The following is a 21,760-nucleotide window of genomic DNA, read 5'->3' on the forward strand; positions in this document are numbered from 1 at the left end:
TCTAAGGTACTGTATGCCTACTGAAGGTCATCAGTGGAACAATAATTTTCCTCACCTTTCTTTTGGTATCATATTTTAAAGGCACAGACAAAAGAGGCAGAGTTTCAACTTTAAGTCTTCATTTTCAGACTTGATTGCTCTGAAAGATTACAGTGTGTTACTACTAGTTCTTTGTACTGAACTATTTATGATTCAGATGCTGTCAAATTTCATTATCTCAAAGGGAGTTTAAAGGTCTTAGAAAGAGGAATAGAATCTTTAGCTGTCCTAAATCAGATTATTTTTTTTCTTCAGGTCACGGTGGGCAAATATATCCTTATTGCTGACAACTTTAAAGGATCATAAATGAATATAAGCAGGTGTAGAAATGAGAAAAGTAGAATTGGTAAAGAAAGGGGCTTGCTTCAATTTCTCTTCCAAGCAGAAAGATTAGTCCTGACTGTAGTCTCCCTGGTGGCAATGTGCTAGAGAAATAAGCGTTCAAAGAGGTTGAACTTTTGAGTAGTGCTTAAATGGTCTGAAAATTTTACAAAGCGCATCACAGCTTTTTAAGTTTTACAATATGATCCTGATACTTTCTGTTGTTTAAAAGGGTATGATACTTTATGCAGGCCAGTCTTGATTAAATGTGAATATGGCAAATTACAGTTTGCTCATATCAAAGTTCCCATCTCAACCAAGTTTTTACCCTTCCCAGAAAAGCATGCATGTGGACTTGTACAGGTACAGTAAGCTAAATTTATTACCAGTGTATCAGGCTGGTAACAATGCATATGCCGATAAACTGTACAGGATGTGTGCTTTGTCATCCCGTGTCCCAGGACCATTGGATTCATTACACATAAGGTTGAGTTCATTTGTGCATGTCTGTCAAACAATAGATCAGACATTATTAAATGTCTCACAGCCAGAAATTCTGGACGGATGCTCAAATTTCATTCAAGTGTAATTTTAGGTGAAAAATAAAAACATGGTAAATAAGGATACATGATATTTAAGGTTAGGAGGTAGCTTTACATTATGTATCTGCCCTCTTTAAATAGAAGGTGAGTTTTATATGAAGCAAGAATAGGTATTTCATCTGATTATACAGGATCTAGCACAGTTTTTTTGTTTTTTAATAGTACAATAAAATAAAAAATAATGAATAATTATAAATGTGTATTATACACAAGTCTAAGAAGGGCTACAGTGTGGCCTGCTTTTGAAGCCTTTGATTATGCCTTTTTATTCACCTTCAGAATGTATTAATTTAACCTTTTAGAAATTATTTTTAGCAGGTTGCAAGTAATATAGTTCAAAAACCTGTGTTTTAAGCAGATGCAGAGCAGTTTGATTCATCCCCATAATGCAACCAAACTATATCAACCCTGACTTTAAGCAATTCAAAGAATTCTGTGCAGCAGTTTATTGATCAAGTTTAATTTGATAAAGTCTTGATTTATTTACAACCTCTCCTCTGATGTATTAATTACTTTGTTCACAATGTGATCTCTTATTTTGTCTTGAATTTGCTATATTCTTTTCTTTCAAAGAGATGAATGGTTCTGTAGTGACTAGAAATGTATGTTTCCTTCATCTTTATACTCTTATTTCTGGTGAAATTTCACTACTTTTGTTGAATAACCCATTGTATTTCTCCAAGAAAGTGAGGTCCTCAACTATTTTGCCTCTTGGTCTAAAATAACAGCTTAAGTTTGGCTTATTGGCTCATAAAGAGCATAATTATTTAGGGAAAGAATGCTGCTCATGGATGCTTAGGGTGGCATTTGGAGATAGAAATAATGTGAACTGTTACTGTGCATACAAAATAAACAATCCTGGGCCTCACACAAAGACATAGAAATAAGCTCCTTCAACTCAATTACCCTCACTCTCTTCCTTTGAACTCTCTGGTGTAGTTCACTTCCTGAGGTAATGGAACAGAATTTATGTTTTCAAGCCTTATCAGTTTACATACCTATAGTCAGATAACGTGTGTGGATGCAAGATGCATTACATTAAAAGATTAAAATGAGAACACTTGTAAAGCTTGATGTTTACAGTGGGGGTGGGGGTTTCAGTTTTAAAGCCACACAAGGACAAAACCATATCTAAAGCTCAGAGGTGGCCATCACTTGAAGAAAGTTTTAAGGTCGGGCTACAAATGTCAAGTCAGCCAGGGTTCTAAATTTTTTTTGTTTGTTTTTCAAAGATTAGGAAAATTAGTTATAAGAAGCTTTTTTAACAGTTGGGGCAGGGAGATGTTCATGCATCTAACTCAAATGCAGCAGTCCCTTCTCTGATTGTCTCCTGTTTGAAAAGAGAATAATCCCCAGGACAACTAAGGCAATTACATACATAAAGAAGCAACATTAGGAAAGTATTTTATGTAATTTTTTTTTGCTGTCCTTGCATGTGATTTATTAGCTGGAACATGGAAGAAAGCCAGCACACATGGCCAGTTTGCACTCTATGAGACGCCAGTTCAGGAACTTTTTGTAGTAATTAATCTAAACCATAGAACTAAAAACTTAAAGCTCTATAGCCAACTGCAGCCTTCACTTTCTTGTTTCTGTTCTCATGGCAGGAAGTTGCAGAACCACTTCTAGACCTGAAGGAAGGAATGGACCAGCTGGAGCACAATAAAACTTTGGGATTTATCCTTTCTACTCTACTAGCCATTGGAAACTTTCTGAATGGAACCAATGTAAGCCTGATGTCCCAGCATTTCTCCTGCAGGTTTTTCCTTCAAAAAAAGAAGTCAAAACCATTATGACAATTGTAACCCTATATTTATTTTGTACCAGAAGAGTAATTTAGAAAACAGAACCTACTTTTCCTTTTTATTGTATGTCAGGGTGCTTTTTGCCTCTTTCATCATAACCTGTAGAAAACACGGAGCTAGGAACTCGTCTGCAGTAACTCCCTTGAGTTTAGTGCCAACGCTCCCCATTCAAATTGTGAGAACTGTGTCCTGAGCCATTTCACTGCAGGTGGACTGATTTAAGGCCTACTCCTCAGCAAGTTAAAAACAAATAAAAGCAATGTTTCTTCTCCTGTAGGATTCTTCTTTTTTCCCCTCTGCCCCTACTTGGTAATCATTTTTGTCTACTAATCTGCATGGGAAGGAGTAAACATTTTAATTTTTATTTTGTTCCCTTTTTTCCACCTTATAGGCCAAAGCTTTTGAGTTGAGCTACCTCGAGAAAGTTCCAGAAGTCAAGGACACGGTGCACAAGCAGTCACTCCTGCACCACGTCTGCACTATGGTGGTGGAAAAGTTCCCAGACAGCACTGATCTTTATTCAGAGATCGGGGCCATCACTAGGTCAGCCAAGGTATGTCTAGTGGGTAAATTCTATATGTGTTTCTAAAAACTCTCTTCAAAATTAAATATTTAAGATTATGTTTTACTCTTTTATTTTATTCCCCTCTGGACACAGCACTTTTTATGAATGTGCCTTCACAGTGTCATTCCCACTGAATTTCAAAGGTACTAGTACTCTCTCTTCTGAGCTTTATCTTTTGTCTGTCAGGTGGTTTCCTCATCAATGCACTAATAGGCAGCCACGTTATGACAGCCATTTTAATGTTATATACATTATTAATGTATATAACTATTAGGGATTATTTTCACTTTAAAATTTATTTGAGCAATATCTTCAAATATATTTATTCTTTGGTAGGGGGGAATCTCTTTTTAAGGTAGACGACTGATGGTATTTTAAGGGGAATGGTTGGAATGAACTTTTTTGGTAATAAAGTTGTCCCAAAATGAAAGCGTCCCTGAAATATTTTGTTTACCTCCTTTTCTGTCCTCCTCCTGAAAATAACTCTGACGATTAGGAGTTAGGAAGATAAATAGAAATAAAGGAAACTTGTGACAGCACCTCTTTTTAATAAATGGTGATCCCTTGACTAATGCATAGGTCTGGAGAGTGGCTCAATTTGGCATGCAGATTATTTATTACTGCTGCTAGCAGGCATGATAGAAACACTGTAAGCTCAGTCTTGGATCTCTCAGAGTATGAGATTTCATGGATGACCCTTAAAAAAAGTACATTATTGATTAATAGAGTAAACATGACAGACTATCACCAGGAGATAAAAACCATGAAAATTCTGGTTTAGAGTTATGTCTTGTGAAAATGGTAATAATTACAGCAGATAATACTAGTATCTGTCTAGTCCGGTGTCTTGATTCAGACAGTGGCCAATATCAGCTGCTTGAGAGGAGAGCACAAGAAGCTTTGAAGGAGAAGGAAAGTCTCTCCTAGAAAAAATCTGGTTTTGTTTCATAAGCCATAATACTCATTATATGTGTCAAAGAGAGGAATGATTTCTTTTCCAAAAGCCACCTTATGTGGGTATTGGCGGGGGGACGGATGGACAGACACACCCTGTATAATACAATTTCCTTTAAATTGCAAAAATCAAATCTTAGGTTTGCTCCTAGCATAGTTCTTATAACAATTAATTCATAATCTAATTTTGTCTGCTGTTGGTTGAATTTGCTAATTTCAGGATTTACTGTCTGAATATATTCAACACTCAAAACTTTTCTTCACCTCTCTATTTCATAGAATAACTTACGTTAGAAAGGACCTCTGAAGATCATCTGGTCCATCACCCTTTTCAGTGCAAGACCAAATTAAACCAGGCTGCTCAGATCATTATCTGAGTCTCAAATAATCTTTCAACTTCTTTTTTTTTTTTTTTTTTTGAGACCCTTTCCACACTTTTTCTCCGTCTTACATTTTAGAACAGGTTAAACAATAGCAAACAGTGTATTCCAGCCTCTCCTTATAAAAGTTATATACTTATTGGTTCCATTCTGCTTGGGCTATCTTTTGTTAGATGCCCTGATGGTTTATTTGTGATTTGCTAACCTTATGACACCAGTTGTTTTTGGGCAGTTCACAAGAACATCCAGCCAGTTTCCTGAGCTGATTGGAGAATTCAGCACTCAGCCAGATGCCGAAGGAGCCCGATGTTGCGGGCAAGTGTCCACTTTATTGCGATGTAGTAATGACCATGATCTGCTGAAGCAGATTTACTGCTTTCTTTCAAACCCCTATTAATCTTAAATCAGGACTAATTGATTGATTTCTTGCCATCTGTAGATTTTACCCTCTTGATGTGCTGCTTCCTTTTTTCTAGATAATTTTGAAATACAAAGTACAAGCCATGAGGCATCTGCTGTTAACCCTGTTGTCAGATAAGAATCAATATATATTCCTTCTTTTGTTCTCTTAGCCTCACACTTCGTAGGTGGCCTCCCATGAAGCTCTTATAAAAATTTGGAAAGTATAATTGTCTTTACTTGCTCATATCTGTCCAGTATTTTATAAACATATTCAAGTGTAGTGGTTATTTTTTATGTCTTTAATTTCCTCTTACTCATTCTTTCAGCCAGGCTATCAGGTACAGTAACAAAGCTTGGAGCTCTACAGTTGTCTGAATCAGCCTTGCTGCTATTTTAAAGATAGATGAAACTTTTGCTATCCTCGGATTCTTTAGGATACTTAGTGTGGTGAAAGCATACTCATTTTAGCCAGTGCTTCCAGGGTTTTTTTTTATTTTAATTGCTGTCAGAATTACTGTCTTCTGCTTGTTAACATCTTTGTAAGATATCATCCTCCTCCAATGGATTGGGTTCTGCTGGCAGATATTTGAGCCTTGCTGTTAGTTCATGTTTGTTAAAAAATAAAAGCAGGTACAGGAATAGGTTTCTCCCCAACATCTTCTGTAGTGAAGTTACATGAAAAGAAGTCACCTTGCTTCCCTTCCCTAACTTTTGTCATCCTCAGTTTCTTTCATCCCTAGTGATCCAGGACCTCCTACATGTTTTCATTATTTTGGATACCATAAAGGAATTTGTGGCTTTTGTTTTATATCCTTAGATATTTGCTCTTTGGATTCCATCTCTGTTCTCTTATATTTCCTCTTGCATAGCCTATGTTTAGCTCTGTTTTATTGCCTTCACTGAGGTTGGTTTCTCATGTTTGGAAGGTTTTAATTTTTTTGTTGGGTTTTTTTTTTTTTTCCTTTAAGTGAATCTTCATCTCTTAACATTTAGATATACTTGTTTCTCATTTGCTGCTTCTTCTCTGTTAAAAAATTATTTCGCTTTTTTTTAGATTGGGACCAAGTTAATCACTAAAATAAAATTTATGGTGAAAGAGAAAAGCCCTTGTTTTCAAAAATCCACACCACCATGTATGGTGTGCTTTCAAGTGAATCTTCTGTTTTTCAGTCTTAGAAAGTGGAAGAAATCTTAACCTAATGCTGTCACTTATAAAAAATTTTTAGGTCTAAAAGCATGTGAAATTAAACACAGTCTTTCAGTCTGTGGTTTGCTGATCTAGTGGCCCTGCCCAAAGCGGACAAAATTCTGAAAGGGCCAGACAAAATCACATTAAGAGAAATTATAGCCTTAACCTTCCCCGTGACGCCCAAGGTCTCCCTCCTTGGGATGTTCCTGCATGTGTTATACCACTGATGGATTACTGTAACAAGCTCTATTCCCACTTGATCTTAGCTGCCACAAATCAAAGAGTTAGGACATGGAAGCCATCCAAGCTGCCCTCTTCAAGGGAATGTTCACAGACGAGGTGAAATCTTGGTTTAGGAAAGCTGACAGGAAAGGAGAACTAGTATTTCAGTGTGGATTAGGCTGTATTTTGAGCTCCATTTTGTCTACAAACATCTTTCAGAAACCACAAAGGCTAAACAATTTCCATCCTGTAGATAAATAGAGATGCCCCTTCCCCTGAGATGCACATCATATGAGAATTTCCTGAACCTTAGTCCATGAAAAAAAGCCGTAAAGAAAACAGGCTGCCTCACCAGAAAGGAGTTCGAAAGACCAGAAACAAAATGGTATGGTTATTGCAAAACTTGTGGCTTTTTGTTGAAGGACTAAAGTCATAAATCACAAAAAAAGCAGAAACAAGTGAAAAAATGATCAAAAACCAGAATTCTAGATAAATAAAAGTATTCATAGTTGTATAAAAATATATAAGACCATGCAGGGCACTGATTGTCTAGTATTCCATGATTAAAAGCACTTGGGTGTTTGGGGGTTTTTGCTTTTATTTAAAAAAAAAAAAAAACAAAAAACAAAAAACACCATATTTTAAGTTGGTTTTTCACTGGAGTTGTACTAGAACTGATGTACCTAATACTGGTAGACCCCCAGATTTCTATAGATAAATTCAGTATTATTCCTAGAAACTTCCATACCAGTATGGCAAGGAGGGGTTACATCAGCCTAGTATCTTCTCTGTTAGTGAATAAAAAAATTTTTATTACAGACGTTCATCTTCTCTCTCAACCTCATAAATTTTTTTCCCCATGCATCTGAAAGCTGGCCAGCTTCATAGAGTAAATTAGTAATTGTCCTTTTCTCCCCCTAAGTTTAATTTACTTGCAAGATGCCAAACTTCTGGCTGGTTTTTAACCCCTTGCAGCAAGACACTTGGGTTAGTTTTGGATACTAGGCAGCGGAGAAGCAGGCAACTTTTAAAAGTAAGCAATAGGAACTGTTAACAATGCAGGGGAGGGGCAAGGTTTGCTGGTAGGAAAATGCTTAGGATGAGTCAAAGGCGTACACAGGGGAGAAGGAAGCCTCCAGCTGCCCTCCAAGGGACTTGGCAGGGAGGCGTGGGGAGAAAGGAGATGGCTGACACAGAAGCGCTCTTCTGGTGTGCTGTAGCTTCTGCTTGATACCTGGAAAGCAGTGAAAGGAGAAAGAAGAAAAAAAAAAATAAATAAGGGAGATCATACTACTTCCTGTGCTGCTTCAGTGGGGTTTCTTTTGTCTCTCTTGACAGGAGGTATTTGTGTGCGATTATCATTAAGGTGGGCTTTCCCCATGTTATTTGAAACAAAAATAAATGCCAAAAGTCAAATTATTTTCCAGCAAAAAAAGTGGTTGGGGAATGCAAGGTTTCTTAAGGTTGTATCATTCCTCGTGGTGCCTGCAGCTGCTACAGTTCCTGGCACGGGCTAGCAGGAGCAAAGGTGAAGATGGAGCAGGGTAAGGCAGATCCTGCTGGTTGCTGGGCAGACTGGGGCAAGGGGGAAAGATCTTCAGTGGCAAAGGAGACTTTCAGGTTTTGTCTGAAAGACAGCAAATTAAGTTTAGCACATGTGCCTGACAGCACTGTGGTGTTTCAATAACATTCCAGGTGAAATGCTGGCAAGTAGTGTTGCAGGTGCCAGATTACCATCTGAAGGAACCTACATCACCACTTACTGGTATTGCTCCTCTTCATCCCAGATTGTGGGAACTGTCATACAGCATCTGCAAAAAGATCCCATATTAGTGTCTTTATTGTGGATTGTTTAAGGAACTAAAATGCAGTGGAGATGTATATAATTGGGTATGGTCATCTGGTCATACTTCAGTAACCACCCCATCCTTAAATTTTTAATTAGTGGATTGACTCAGGTGCTCTCATTTCCAGAATTATTGTGGCAGAATCCCACCTCTTAGCCTAGAATTACAAATGTCTGGACAGAACCTCCTTTACATTTTGCTTTCTTTTGAGAGCTGCCATCTACTTCACTTGTAATATGTGACCAACATCATGCAAGTCAGACTAACATTGGTCTTGGGGTAATTCTTGTGACATTCAATGACAAGCAAGACAGTGTGGAAATACTGGAGGAGACAGAGTTTTGAACATAGGCCACAGGAGGTCACAGCACTCAGATGACAGTGTGTTTGCAAGGAGCAATTCTCAGAATTTCCTTTGGCACTGAACCAGCTCAGGAAAAGAGGAAGATTTCATGTTCCCTGCCAGAACGCATCCCTGTAATAATGTGAGAATGAACGTTCTGACCCTAAATTATAAACAGCTCAGACTAGGCTGTGGTCTGCTGCAGAAACTTTCTTGAACTTTGAAGAAAGAGAGATTTTGTCTGTGATTATGTATATCTTTCTATGATGTGTATGAAATAGTAGTCACTTTATTTTTAATTTAAGGCAACATTTGTCATTGTGAAAGCATCAGTCTTATAGTTAATGCACCTTGTGGGTAGGATAAAAATTCAGAGATCTAGGTCTTCCTTACAAAATATCTGGATTTTATATGTTCACCACTAAAAGAAACAGGCTGCAGCAATAAACAATAAATATAGTATCAAGCAATAGAAAACTTATTCAAGGATACTGAGGCTTCACAACAAGTTTTTCACTGGCCTTCAGAACAAAAATTTTGGGTATTTTACAGGGATTCTGAAAAGAAGTGCCTTTTAAGCAGAAACCTCAGCTTCACCAGTTTCCCTTCATTTATTTGTTTTGGGTTTTTTTACTTCAATCCAGTTGTGAAATTTTTGACCCTTTTCAAGGGCTGAATATAAATACAGGAGGTAGGAAACATGAGTATCATCAGGAGCAGCATCTTTGATTTTAAGATGGTTTTGTACCAAGTAGTGGTGGAGCTTGGCCCAGACACTAGAGGAGGTTTAGCTGGAAGAGGAAATGTGTAACGCACTTTCCAGCTAAGGGAATGCTGGAGAAAGATGACCTGCTATCTCACAGGGGCTACAGTTGTTTGCTGTGCAATGCATACGTGGAATTGTATATGCTGCCCTAGGGAATACATAGCAGAAGGCGCTTCAGGTTTGAGGCAATGCATTTAATTCCCAATGTCACCTCAAAGCAACCCTTCTTCTCTCTCCCAAAAAATGATAGAGTCCAGTTCCTGTGTTGCCATGAGTATTTATGGCCACACAGAGAAATGACATCCCAACCCAAAGACCAGAAAGGCTCCCTGACATGTATTGCCTGAATGACTGAGACATGGTCTAGTATTTCATTAATTAGAAAGTTTTTAACTTTTATATGCAGCAGGTGATATTGGAAGTATGGCATGGATTTGAACTTGAAAAAAACAGGCCTTTTAAAGGACCAATGTTCATGGAACCTGTAGGGCAGAGAAGTACGTGCTGAGCTGTTTGGTGGTGGTGGTGGTTTTTGAGTCGGGTGAAAACCAGCGAAAGCAGAAGTAATTTGGGCAGTAGGTGTATCGTGCAATATTGAATCCTCAGCCCAATGAAGTCAGAGACTTATTAGAATTCTTTTTTGTGTTGTTTATGGCAGAGTCATCTGTTACTCTAGTGGTAAGCAATAAACAATGATATAAAGTGATTAAAATGAGTCCTGGCATTGCTGACATGTGGTTGGAAGGTTTTATTCTTGGTCTGAGTGTCTTTTGTGCAAAATATGGTGGTGCATTAATTTGAAAAATGTATATTATTTTTATATTTTTAAAGTTGTCCATTAGTGGCTTATAGCCATGGTTTCCTGAATGAGGCAGACCCTGCAGGGCTTGTATCACATAAACTAGTCTTTAAATCCTATTTGGATAGGCTGCCTCTGGCTACTCCACTCTGATGCAAAAGTGTCTACAAAGACATTTTTCAGAAGACTGAACAGTGGGCCTAGTGAGAGATTCACAGATAAGTAACAAATAGTTCTGAATACTTTTCAGATAATGTGGTTGTGAATGGAGAGGAAACTGGTGAGAGAAAGGAGGAAGATATCAAATACATCCAAGGAGCATTTAGAAAGTTGCTTTTTCTAAATTGGTTTGCAGATGAAAATAAACATTACATAGTGTCTGAAAGAAAATATATTTTTCTTTTGCATAACAGCCTAAGACCGTTCATTCTTTTGCCTGAGGGAGAAAATGATATTTTTTTTAAAGTTGTAGCAGAAGGTAACAGTAAGCAGAACCAGCAAGCTGCACATGTTTTGCACATACATGTACCAAGGAGGAAGAAGAATAATTTATGTTTCCACTTCCCTCCAAATCCTGGGGCCAGACACAACATCCGTGCACTGCTATCCAGGGAGAAAGCTGTAATGACCATTTCAGATTCCTGCTCCTTTTATTCAGTGGAGTATAGTTATAAAATAATGCCACAGCAGTTCTTGTCCGAGCACCTCCTATGCTGAGATCTCCTGGAGCCACAACTCATCTGAAATCCTTCTTAGTCCCAGCATGATTTTCCCGCTGGGCAAGAACTGGTGCATCTTTCCTTTCAAGAGCGGAAAAATAATTAAAAAAAAAAAACCACAAAAAAAACCCAAAAAAGGAATCATATCTTTCTACCACTATGCAGCATTAATTCTCTTAATAAAGTTTTGGGAATAAACACGTAAATAAGAAGGTGCAATCCATGCTGCCTTGGGAATGCTGTGTGGACTGTCTGGGAAGTAGTATGGTACTGTGGATGATGCCTTTTCACATTTCCTTTATGCATATTAGATTGAATAATTGTCATTATTACTCCATACAAGTTCTTGTTCTCCTTATCATAGGAACATGTAGTTGGGGGATCATTTAGCACCACTGTTACTGATACATTTGTATATAACACTTTCAGTGTTAGAACACATCCTAACAGAACAACAATAACAGTAAAAATTACCAAAAAAAAAAAATTGGCAAGGATATTGCTGAGCAAGGTGACTGCTTTTAAACATTTATGCACAAATATTAGATCTAGGTTTGGACCACTGTGCTTATCTTTCATGGTTGGCTACCTCAGTTAAAGTGAGGCTAAATTTTTGCTTTTCAGACGGATTTGTATTTTACTTACATTTTCCATTGATGCAAGTACCGGCAGTTTTATGACAGAAATGTGCATGAAATGGAGGAACTTGTTGGCCACGTTGTCATTGGACTGCTGCTACTCAGAATAGTATAAAAGCTTCTTTATGACCATGATGCATTTGGCTTCATAGTGAAGAGAGTAGAGGATCTGAGGATGACAAATTCCTTAGGATCGTGCTTTTCAGTGGAATCTGGTGCTCATAATTAAGGGAATTAGTAGCTGTCTCTTTTGATTAATATTCCAACACATTACAAGGCTTATAAAATGTAAGACTTTGCAGAATAAGTGTGTATGTTCAATAGGATTTTGGTATATTTTATCAGCTAAAAATACATACTGCTATTTCAGATAGCCATGGAAAGCCAGTCTGTGTGAGTTGATACATACACTTAAAATACAGTAATTGTTAGCATGCAACCTGGATATTATATTCCACTAGCCTATGAAAAAAACATCACCTGGATTCTGTGTACAAGTGTCTGCAATTGCGGGAGAGTCCAGTAGAAAATCAGTGGTCAGTGGATCTTTGGCTTTACTGTGCTAAGAGATTTATGGCTAATTTATTATCGGAGCACCAGCAGTGAAGAAAAAAAGGGGATGGCAGAGAAACACAAAGGTAAGGTATGTAAGTGAAGGAGAGAGGAGATACAGTGATGGTGACTGTGCTTGTCACATTACGCTGTTTCCCATTACAGAGTATCAGATCAGTGTTATTGCTGCTAGAAGAAGGGAGGGGGAAAGCTTCTTTTCTGTGGTTTGAAATGTCACACAGATAGTACTCTAAAGCTGCAAACTATCACATTTTGATACATTTGGTAGGAGAGTCCAAATATTTTTAGCTTCAGAATTTTCCTTTTGAGACGATGCAGCCTGAATGTGTAATATCTCACTTCTGCAAGATTTAGTAGGAAAAATCTTGTCATCAGGCTGATAGCCTTTTTGTTGAGTTACTTGGTTTTCTACTACAGAAAGATCTGAAGGCTGTTACCTGGTGCTCTGTTGGGCGGCAGTTTCTGCACCTTGGATAGGAGAAAGGGTTGTTTTATGGTATATCATGTGTGAAGGAGTTTCACTTAACTCCTTGCATGTAAGATTGAGAGCACACTGAATTGGATTCTGTGTCTACTTTCAAAATTTGCACTGGTGAAATAGCACTTCATGAAATACCAGGTGGGATACCTGGTTGTCTCTGAAAAATTTTGAATTTTAATGTTTCACACGTGGTATTTTTCTGTAAGTGTATTCCTTTCTGTCCACACTCTGACAAAACTGGAGAGCTGGCAGCCAGAACATTTCAGATTTGATGAAGGTTTATCAGATTCTTGCTGGCACAGAACAGTTTTCATGTGGGGAATGCCCAGGCACATTATCCTATATTGCATTTCTTGCTTTACTCCTAGGAGTTTACAATTTTTGCTGGAGCAGTCACCTGTGCTCTACAGGTTTTATTCCAGGATGGCTCAGGTGGCATCCTTCTTTCCTTCTTGCTGTGGTCTCCTTAGAACTTCCCCAGAGATTTTTGTTTGCACTCAGAAAATTCCTGTGCATCCCTTAGCCCAACCTGCCATCCCCAGTCCTTGCTGGAACTAGCCACTCTTGTGAATGCGCTGGCTGTTAGCAGATTTCAAGGGGCGGGCAATTTGCCACATCTTTTCCTTGCAGATATACCGTTCTCCAAATATGTCTCTTGAAACCCTACAGGCTTGACCCTCAGAGCTTTTTGATAGATTTTTGATAGATTAAAACTCATTTTGTTTTCAGCTGTCATAAAAATGTCATAAAATTTAATTTCTCTGCTTCAGGGTCTGAAAGATTTCCCCAACTAGGCTGGATTATTCTTACTAATAAGACCTAGAAATACCTCCTCTTGGCTTTTTTTTTTTTTTTTTCTTAATAGGAATAGTAGTATTTTTCTCCATGTGTGTTTTAGATATACCACCTATGGAGAGCAGCAATGTGTTTATCATCAACAGTGAAAATACTGACCTGGAAAGGGCTTTTTAAAAAAAAAAACCACATATGCATTGATATGGATATAAGGAAAACAAAAACCCCACAGCTGCTCTGCCTGCAGGGCTTTTCTGAATAGTAGAACGGATCAAAGGATGTTTTTATTTCCTTGTGAAGAGGAAAAATTCATCACTTTATAAATCACAGCAAAAACAAATCAAATGAATACCAGGAGCTTTTTAATAATAATGCATCTCTTATGGCTGTCCTCAGTATAGGTCTCAGCAGTGGGTGCCGCACACAGCTAAAAAGAGTGAACTAAAACCTGTGTCTGGCGTTGGTTTTCATTTAGCGTTAAGGCATTAACTGGAGTACCAGACTGTAACATCCCCAACACTGATGTGTTTAGAATCTGAGAGCTATTTTATATTATATTATATATTTATATTATATTTATATATATTATATTATATATATATATTATATATTATATTTATATTATTTTATAGCTTGAGTTCACCTGAACTGTGAAGTGATATTATAAAATAAATTTCTCCTTTCTTCAGAATTCAAGAATATGTTGGGTAGTTCTACTTTTTTCATCTGTTGTGTGCTGTGGTTGGCTCATTAATGCATTTTGTCCAGTTGTTAGCAATGTATCCTGAATGTCTTCATAGACTGTTGCAATTTGAACACCTTTTTTGGTTAATGAATAAAGGAGAAGTGCTCTCTCACCTTCTCTGGAATGTGTTGGCTTCTGTCCTGATGAATGTGACTGTAGGATGCAGTCATTTATTTTAAATGTGTTGAGAGGCTTTCAAAGCCATTATATGATCTTATTACAAGCCAGCAAATTCATGCTGTATGACAAGGGATGAAAGTTAGTGCTGAGATCACTAAATAACATTTACTTTCAATAGAGCTTTAAAAAATTCTGGCCCATGAATTTTGTGATTAGAAGTGTATCATGTGTTAACAAGTCAGTGCACGGCTAGGGAATAGATCCAACTGCTTCCTAAATGGGAGAAGTGTTGGCTGGGTACAACAGTGAGCAGCAGACAGGGTATAAAAAGCTACGAGTAGTAGAGAAAAAGATTAAGAAAAAGAGAAAGTTTTGCATTACCTCAGAAATAACTGAGTCATGAAGTTGCTTGGTGCAGGCATGAAATTATTAGGAAGGGAAAAAACACATCACGATATTTTAATCTCTCATCTTTAGGCGTTAGGCCTCCAAAACTAAAACCAAGTGTCTAAGTGTATATGTATATGGGTATTTCTTTGTATTCAGTTTTCCGTACTAGCATTTCATGTCTAGACAAAGTGTGACAGAGAAAGCTATTTCTTAATTATTTAGCAGTAATTAATAATGCAAATTAATGTTGTGCTGCCACTACATTGACCCTTTCTTATACATATATTGCATTGTTCAGATATCCAAGGATACTACTGCAGTGTTTTCACCTAGTGTTGCATTTTCTTTTCTTTCCTGTTTTTTTCAGGTTGACTTTGAACAGCTCCAGGAAAACTTGTGTCAGATGGAAAGACGGTGCAAAGCATCATGGGATCACCTTAAGGCTATAGCAAAGCATGAAATGAAGCCAGCCCTAAAGCAAAAAATGTCTGAGTTCCTTAAAGACTGTGCAGAAAGAATCATAATCCTGAAGATTGTTCATAGAAGAATAATTAACAGGTACAGAATTGGATTAGTGACAGCAATATCTCGATAATAAATGACTTGCTAAAATTATAAATTATGACTTCATAAATATGGGTTTTGTAAGTGTTTAATCCACATTCCAGAAAGTAATGTAACCATGATGTTTGTGATGCATACTTTATTATAGATGCCATTTAAGAAAGATCCCCACTCCAGAAAGTTACTATATTTCTGATGAAAAGAAGCAATGATCCAGGCAAACATTTATTCCCAAAGTGCAATAACTTTTAACTCCTAGTCCCCAAAAGCTAGCAGCTTTATGGTTAAGCTGCTATATTTTCTGTCCTTCTCTGAATATTTTTGAGGGGGAGTGGCTTATTGTCTGATAAACAAGAACAGTCTGTAGCAAAAAAAATAAAGTTCTCAATGACTCAATGGAGTTAACAATCATTGCAGTGCTTTGAAATATACATATTCATGATAAATCTGCAGTATACCTGAGCTGCTTTTTTTTTTTTTAGATTCACAAATGCACAAATGTAGCTTGAGTTGTCTGAGTAATTTTTCTGTGTTCCTGCTTTATTAATGAAATTTTGAGAGACTTTTCAACTTCTGAACAATTTCCAAATTGCTGTGGTCAAAACTAGGATCTGGATTCTAAATGATCCCAAATTTTTTGATATACACTTGAGAAGCTGATTCAGCTCTTCTTTTGTTTCAATACTGATTTGGTTTTCATGCTTTAAGCAAGCAGAAATCCCAGTTGCAGTGGAAGGGAAGTGAATTCACCAGATTCCTGTTGTGATTATCATATGCACTGCACAAATAAGAAAAATACTAACTTTTTTCTATTATATCCTGCAACTACTACTGCAGTTCTACAAAAATGGATCTTGTGTCTTTCTAGGAATGGGAAGACTCATCATCAGGGATGTAGATGGAGTTAAAAGGAATTCCCACACATTTTTAAACATGCAGTGCAGTGTTGTAAATCATGCAGCATAGAAGCAATAGTAAAAGCTGCAAATAGTGTGAAAGCTCTGAATGCCACAGAAGCAGTAAAACTGAACTGAGAGTATCCCAAACTAAAGTTCTTGGTAGATAATATAATTTTATGGTCAGTTTTGTGAACCAGAAATTCTTTCCCTCTTGTCTTTGCTAGCCTGTAAATCTGCATTCTTCTTGTCTAGACTTTCCCCAACATCCTGACAGCCTCTTTGAAGTTGCTTAATACAAATAAATAACATTGAAACTTAATAAATATTTTTTCTATAACTGAAATGAAATTGGTCATTCACATGCCAAATTAGTCATATAAAGTAGATGGAGTTCCATAAACATCTTATCTCCTGCATCAGCCTGGGAAAGTGGACTAGGATGAAGTTATCATAGACTAGACTTTCATGGTTTTAATTATAAAACATGCCAGTGTTATGCAAAGCATCCATGAAAATTCTGTAGCACAAAAGAAATTATGGGAGCTAATAAAGTAATAAATGGACTCACTGAAATGTGGAGGGTTTTTTTTCCAGAAAACATCAATAAAGATTTTTTTCCCTTTGCATTTATAACTCATTGTTTTCCAGATTTCACTCATTTTTGTTATTTATGGGCCATCCTCCCTATGCAATACGTGAAGTCAACATCAATAAGTTCTGCAAAATTATTAGCGAATTTGCTTTGGAATACCGCACCACCAGGGAACGAGTTTTGCAGCAAAAACAGAAACGAGCTAACCACAGGGAAAGAAACAAGACCAGAGGGAAAATGATAACAGATGTAAGTGGCAAAATGTATCTCTCACAGCATGGATTTTTAAAACTTTGTTTCATTGAATATCATATATGAAATGTTGTTACTCTTTATTTTCATTCTTGAGAGGCTATTCTACTGTAAGTAATGAACTCTGTTCTTTCAGCAGACAAAACTTGCAAGTCCATGATTGTGTATATTTCCTGCTTCATAAGAGTTTGTAGCATGAGAATAAACTGAAATTAAGCATCCAGAAAGAGCATCTCTGTGTATTGCACAGACAGTGTCCAAAATAAATTTTTGGACAGCAGGAGCTGTGTGTACCTGATCAGCCAAGAATACGCAAAAGGAAGAAAAGCTAGAAATCAGACTCCTAGTTGAGGGCATGATTTAAGTGATGAACCATTGTAGCCATTTCGGTAGTTACAACTGAATTTAAGTGGATTTTTGTTTCCATCTTTGAATATTCTATTATAGTCTTTAATCTTAGTATTTTACCTGTTTTTATGTGTGTGTGCATATATACGCACACACACACACAGCAGTTTTCTTCTTAACTTTAAAGCATGGAACAGCCAATTTTATGGGAACAGACTGCTTTGGAGTTCTGAAAGAACAGACAAATTTATGTTCGCAGTAGATGATACTGTGCAAACCTTTTGACTGTATGTTTGCATATTAATAGAATAAATCTAGTTTTGTCAGTATAGTAAGCTTTAAAATCCCCTTGAATTTATATTTTTTTTTTAAGTTGATGTAGTTTGACTCAATCCAAATAAAGTTTTAAGAAGTGCCAGTACTTAATAAAAGTTTCCAGCTGCCTCAAAATCCAAATCTGGAGTCCCAATTAGATGTGAATGGTTCATTGCATATGAAGCTACCTCTGCCTCTGGCTTGAAAAGCCCTAAGCTGATTACAGTTTTACAGCTCAGGCAACACAGGTCAAAGAAAAGAAAAAAAAGAAGTTTAACTATAAATATATATATATATATTTTTAAAGACTGATATAAATTTAGAGTGGTTTTAAGTCATTGACTCACAATCATTCATATCCTCTTTAAATTTGGAAATCTGTCCCATCTAAACAAAATGTTAAGCCTGTATTATCTCAAAAGATTTTCCTTTTGGTCTAGCATCAGGTTAAGAAGAGGCTCTGATTTGATGTGAAGGGTATAATATAGTCAGACAACTTTTCAAAACTACCACTGGGGAACTGAGATCACTTTCTTCAATTGTTTCTTGGTTTTCCTGTCATATTCTAGAGGAACTAAAAGATAGCATTAGCCAATGAGATTGGTAAATTAAAATTTTCATTTCCTCAGATAGTTGCTATAACTTTTACTAATTTAAACAATACTGAGATGTGAAGGAGTTACTGTTTTCTTATTATATGATGTAGTGTTTCTGTATTATCTGTCCAGACGAACTGACTGTAGCAGGGCAGAAAGCTGCTCTGTGTCCTGTTCCTGCAGGAAACACGAGGGCAAAAGGAAACCTGACCGCTGGCAGCCGGGCTGAGGGCGCAGGGAGAAGGGACCCTCTCAAACCAGGAAAAGGCCTGGGGCTGACAGCTGGTCAGTGAGGAGCAGAGCCAGGGACCATGGTCACTTTGTGAAAATGCCACAAAGGAGACAGCTAGGTCTTTTCCAGAAAAATGTATTATTGGAAGATGTCTTGTTCAGCTCAAGATAGTGTTGAGATTTGACAAGAATGAAATGCCATCTGACAGCTAGTGTCTCATCTGAAAATATCTTGCAGGTCCCCAGAAAGGAAGCATTTTTTGCTATCACTGATTTACAACTGTGTAACGGTCCTGTTAACTTAAAAACAAAAAGCCTGCTACAGTAAAAAACCCACGTTCTTTACAATTCCCTCATCGAACTATTCTTTAAGAAAATTGCTCATGTGGCCATCTGGTTATTTCAGGACTAAATCTTTCACTGTAGCCCAGTAATATGGCCTTGTTTACCATTTGTTTGATTGCAGCACCTGGTAAAACAGAATTAAAGTTGCATCACACTATTTGTCACAGCTTCCTTTGACAACTTGAAAGTCAGATTTACCTCAAAACAACTTTCCAAGTCAGCAGGATGGAAGATATTTATGTTTGAAGAATTATTAAAAAGGGAGTTTTATTGTAGTCTTGTGTTGGAGGTGGTTTGTATCTGGTCTTGATTTTCTTGGTGCTTTATATTTAAAGGCATTGGAAAGGGAAGATACATCGGTAATGCACTGACAGTATGTCCAACTAGTTACATAACCATGATAGAAGAAACTTTAGACTTTGACATTGGAAAGAAAGTCTTTGTAGAAAGTAATTCTAATAAGGAATAGTCATGTGGAATTTTAATTTTGAGACCTAGAAGGATTGTGCGGTTATTTGATATTTATCTCCCTGTCCTTTTGTAAGTTTCCTCAGGATCTTATTTTTATCACCTTACAGCAGAAGGAAGAGGGATTTTAGCAAAAATGGGAAAGGAATAAGCCAGAACCATCCCAGTTCTTAACGAGAAGGCACGTATCTCTTAAACCTTCGTCCCCCCTGCAGACTTGGAAGGCAGAGGGGTGCTGGCTCTTTGTATGGAGAGAGTCTGCTGGCTCTTTGCATGGAGAACTTGCATCAGCTTCAGCATATGCTCACATAGAGTAGGGCTGAGAGACAAGATGAGGAATATTTCCAGTCTTTTTTTCAGCCTTTTATGGCAGAGATCTTTATGTTTATATGTTCTTTAATAGCTGAAGTGGACTGAGCACTGTCAGTTTAAATCTTGGTGAATGTCATCTACAAGAAAGAGAAAGATGGAGGAGGGGTAAGGATTAAAAAAAGGAGAACAGTGAGTTGCCACAGTTTCACAGGGAAAATTGCCTAGTCCCTGTAACCTTATATCTGGCTGTAGCCAATGATAGCTCTCATTTCAGGCATTCTAAAAATAACAAGCATGCAAAACAGGGAAGAAATGCAATTATAGATACAAATCTGAGATTTTAAGGATTTTTAATAACAGTAGGTAATATAAGCATCTGTCTCTCAGATTTATGAAGCTCTGCTTTTTACGATACTTAAGAGTTTCAATTCCAAAATTGCTATGTAATAGAAATAATATTTTGAAACAGCAAATCCACCACACAGAAATGCTAGCCTAAAGGAAAAATGTGAAGGCAGGAGGGAGGGAGATCTCAGATTGCTCTGCAACATCCAATATTGGATGCAAGGAGAATCAGGCAAACTTTCTTTCCTAAAATTAACATATTTTGCCTTTAGGAGGTATTTAGTAGAGCAATATTCTTTCAGTGTATTTTGGTAATATTACATGTTAAAGTTTTCCTGATTTATTAATATTTCTTGGTGTATTTATAATGATGAAAGGAAGAAGGAAATAAAAGGCAAAATTTACCTATCTAGGTGAGGGTAGATTCCCTTGTGAAACAAAAAATTGATTTATTTATTTTGCTACTTTGACACCTGTTAGTATTTGCTGGGGCAAATGGGTCTCCAGACATGTAAACATGATGGGGATGGTGAACTGCTCCTCCTGTGCACTGGAGCAGCTTTAGATGTAGAAGGACAGAGGTTCTAGGTGTAAGCCCACCCAGAGCTGGAGGAAGGGAAATGGTAATGCCCCGGGTACTGGAGATGAGCAAAGTCAAAGAGAGAGGAGTATGTTGCCCTTAAAGTAAGTCCACAGCAAATCACTTTTAGCTAGATTAAATGGGCACGAAGGCCAGCAGCTGGGACTTCCCCTTTAAAAGTCTAGCTTGATGTAAAGTGATAATAGAATACACTTTTATTTGTAGCACATTCTTTGTAATGTGTGTACTCTTCTATTTCACCTTTTCCTGAGTGCCTTTTGCATATTGTTTAGCTTAATTTTTTCTCCTCCTGTCTTTTATTTAGTAGATACATGTACATATGGATTAGAATACAAGTATATTCTTGCTTCCCATTCTTCTCCTTTCTTTTTCTTATTCATGCCAAGAAGTGAACAGTGGCCTTCTTCAGAAGAATTGCTTTATGGCATGACTCCTCGCCCCTCAGGGGATGGAAAAATCCAAGTGGACCTTTTTAATGTAAAGGCAACATACCTGCCAAGGTCACTCTGAAAAACATCTGCCTGTCTTTCGGTCAGTGCCACTGTGGCCAAAGAAAAATAAGCATCTCACTCTTTGAATAAAACATACCCTTAAAAAGTAATGTTAATGTGCTGCTCAGCACTCTCACAGCTAATGTTCTTACGGAGATTGTGCTGAAACTAAGCTGAGGGCCAAAGTAAATCAGGCTTTCATTTTTAATGATGAATGTTTCTGGAACAGAATGTATCAATCCCAGACAGAAATCATAGCTGAGATGGAGATAAGGTCAAAAATATGTATTACTAACACTAGGAAGGGGAGTAGAATTGGTGGAATGTTTCTTCTAAAAAAACAAAACAAAACACACAAATAAAAAAATACATTGAATTTCTGGACTATGTTTGTACTTTATAAGCAATCAAACTGAAAATTATGGAAACAAGGAGACCAAATATTTGAGAAAATTTGTTTTACTTTGGGAACCTTCCATGCGGGGCATCTTGCAACCCAGTGGAGAATTCCCCAGGCATTTGGAACACATCTCTAAATAGTTTGCTAATTCCCTGTAAATACCCAAATTTAAGAACACTCCATATTCCACAATATTTTGGTATGCCCATTGCATTTAATGTAGTGTAACTGTCAAGATAGTTTTACATGCCTGCTGTCACAGAGGGTGAAAGCCCTGAATGACAAAGGGTAATTGCATTGTTCTAA

General features: G+C 37.2%; 1 protein-coding gene across 3 annotated transcripts in view; it reads left to right on the plus strand.

Annotated features, from left to right (window-relative positions):
* Positions 1–21,760, plus strand: part of FHOD3 (formin homology 2 domain containing 3) — a 415,861-nt gene that overhangs the window by 367,458 nt on the left and 26,643 nt on the right. For all 3 annotated transcript variants that reach the window (XM_040587702.1, XM_040587700.1, XM_040587701.1), the window contains 4 exons: positions 2,570–2,689; positions 3,159–3,320; positions 15,063–15,253; positions 16,807–16,999. In XM_040587702.1, the coding sequence (XP_040443636.1) occupies positions 2,570–2,689; positions 3,159–3,320; positions 15,063–15,253; positions 16,807–16,999 (666 nt within the window). The remainder of the gene's footprint in view (positions 1–2,569; positions 2,690–3,158; positions 3,321–15,062; positions 15,254–16,806; positions 17,000–21,760) is intronic.

The sequence above is a fragment of the Falco naumanni genome, chromosome 3 (genome assembly GCF_017639655.2).
Source record: "Falco naumanni isolate bFalNau1 chromosome 3, bFalNau1.pat, whole genome shotgun sequence".
Lineage (NCBI taxonomy): Eukaryota > Metazoa > Chordata > Aves > Falconiformes > Falconidae > Falco > Falco naumanni.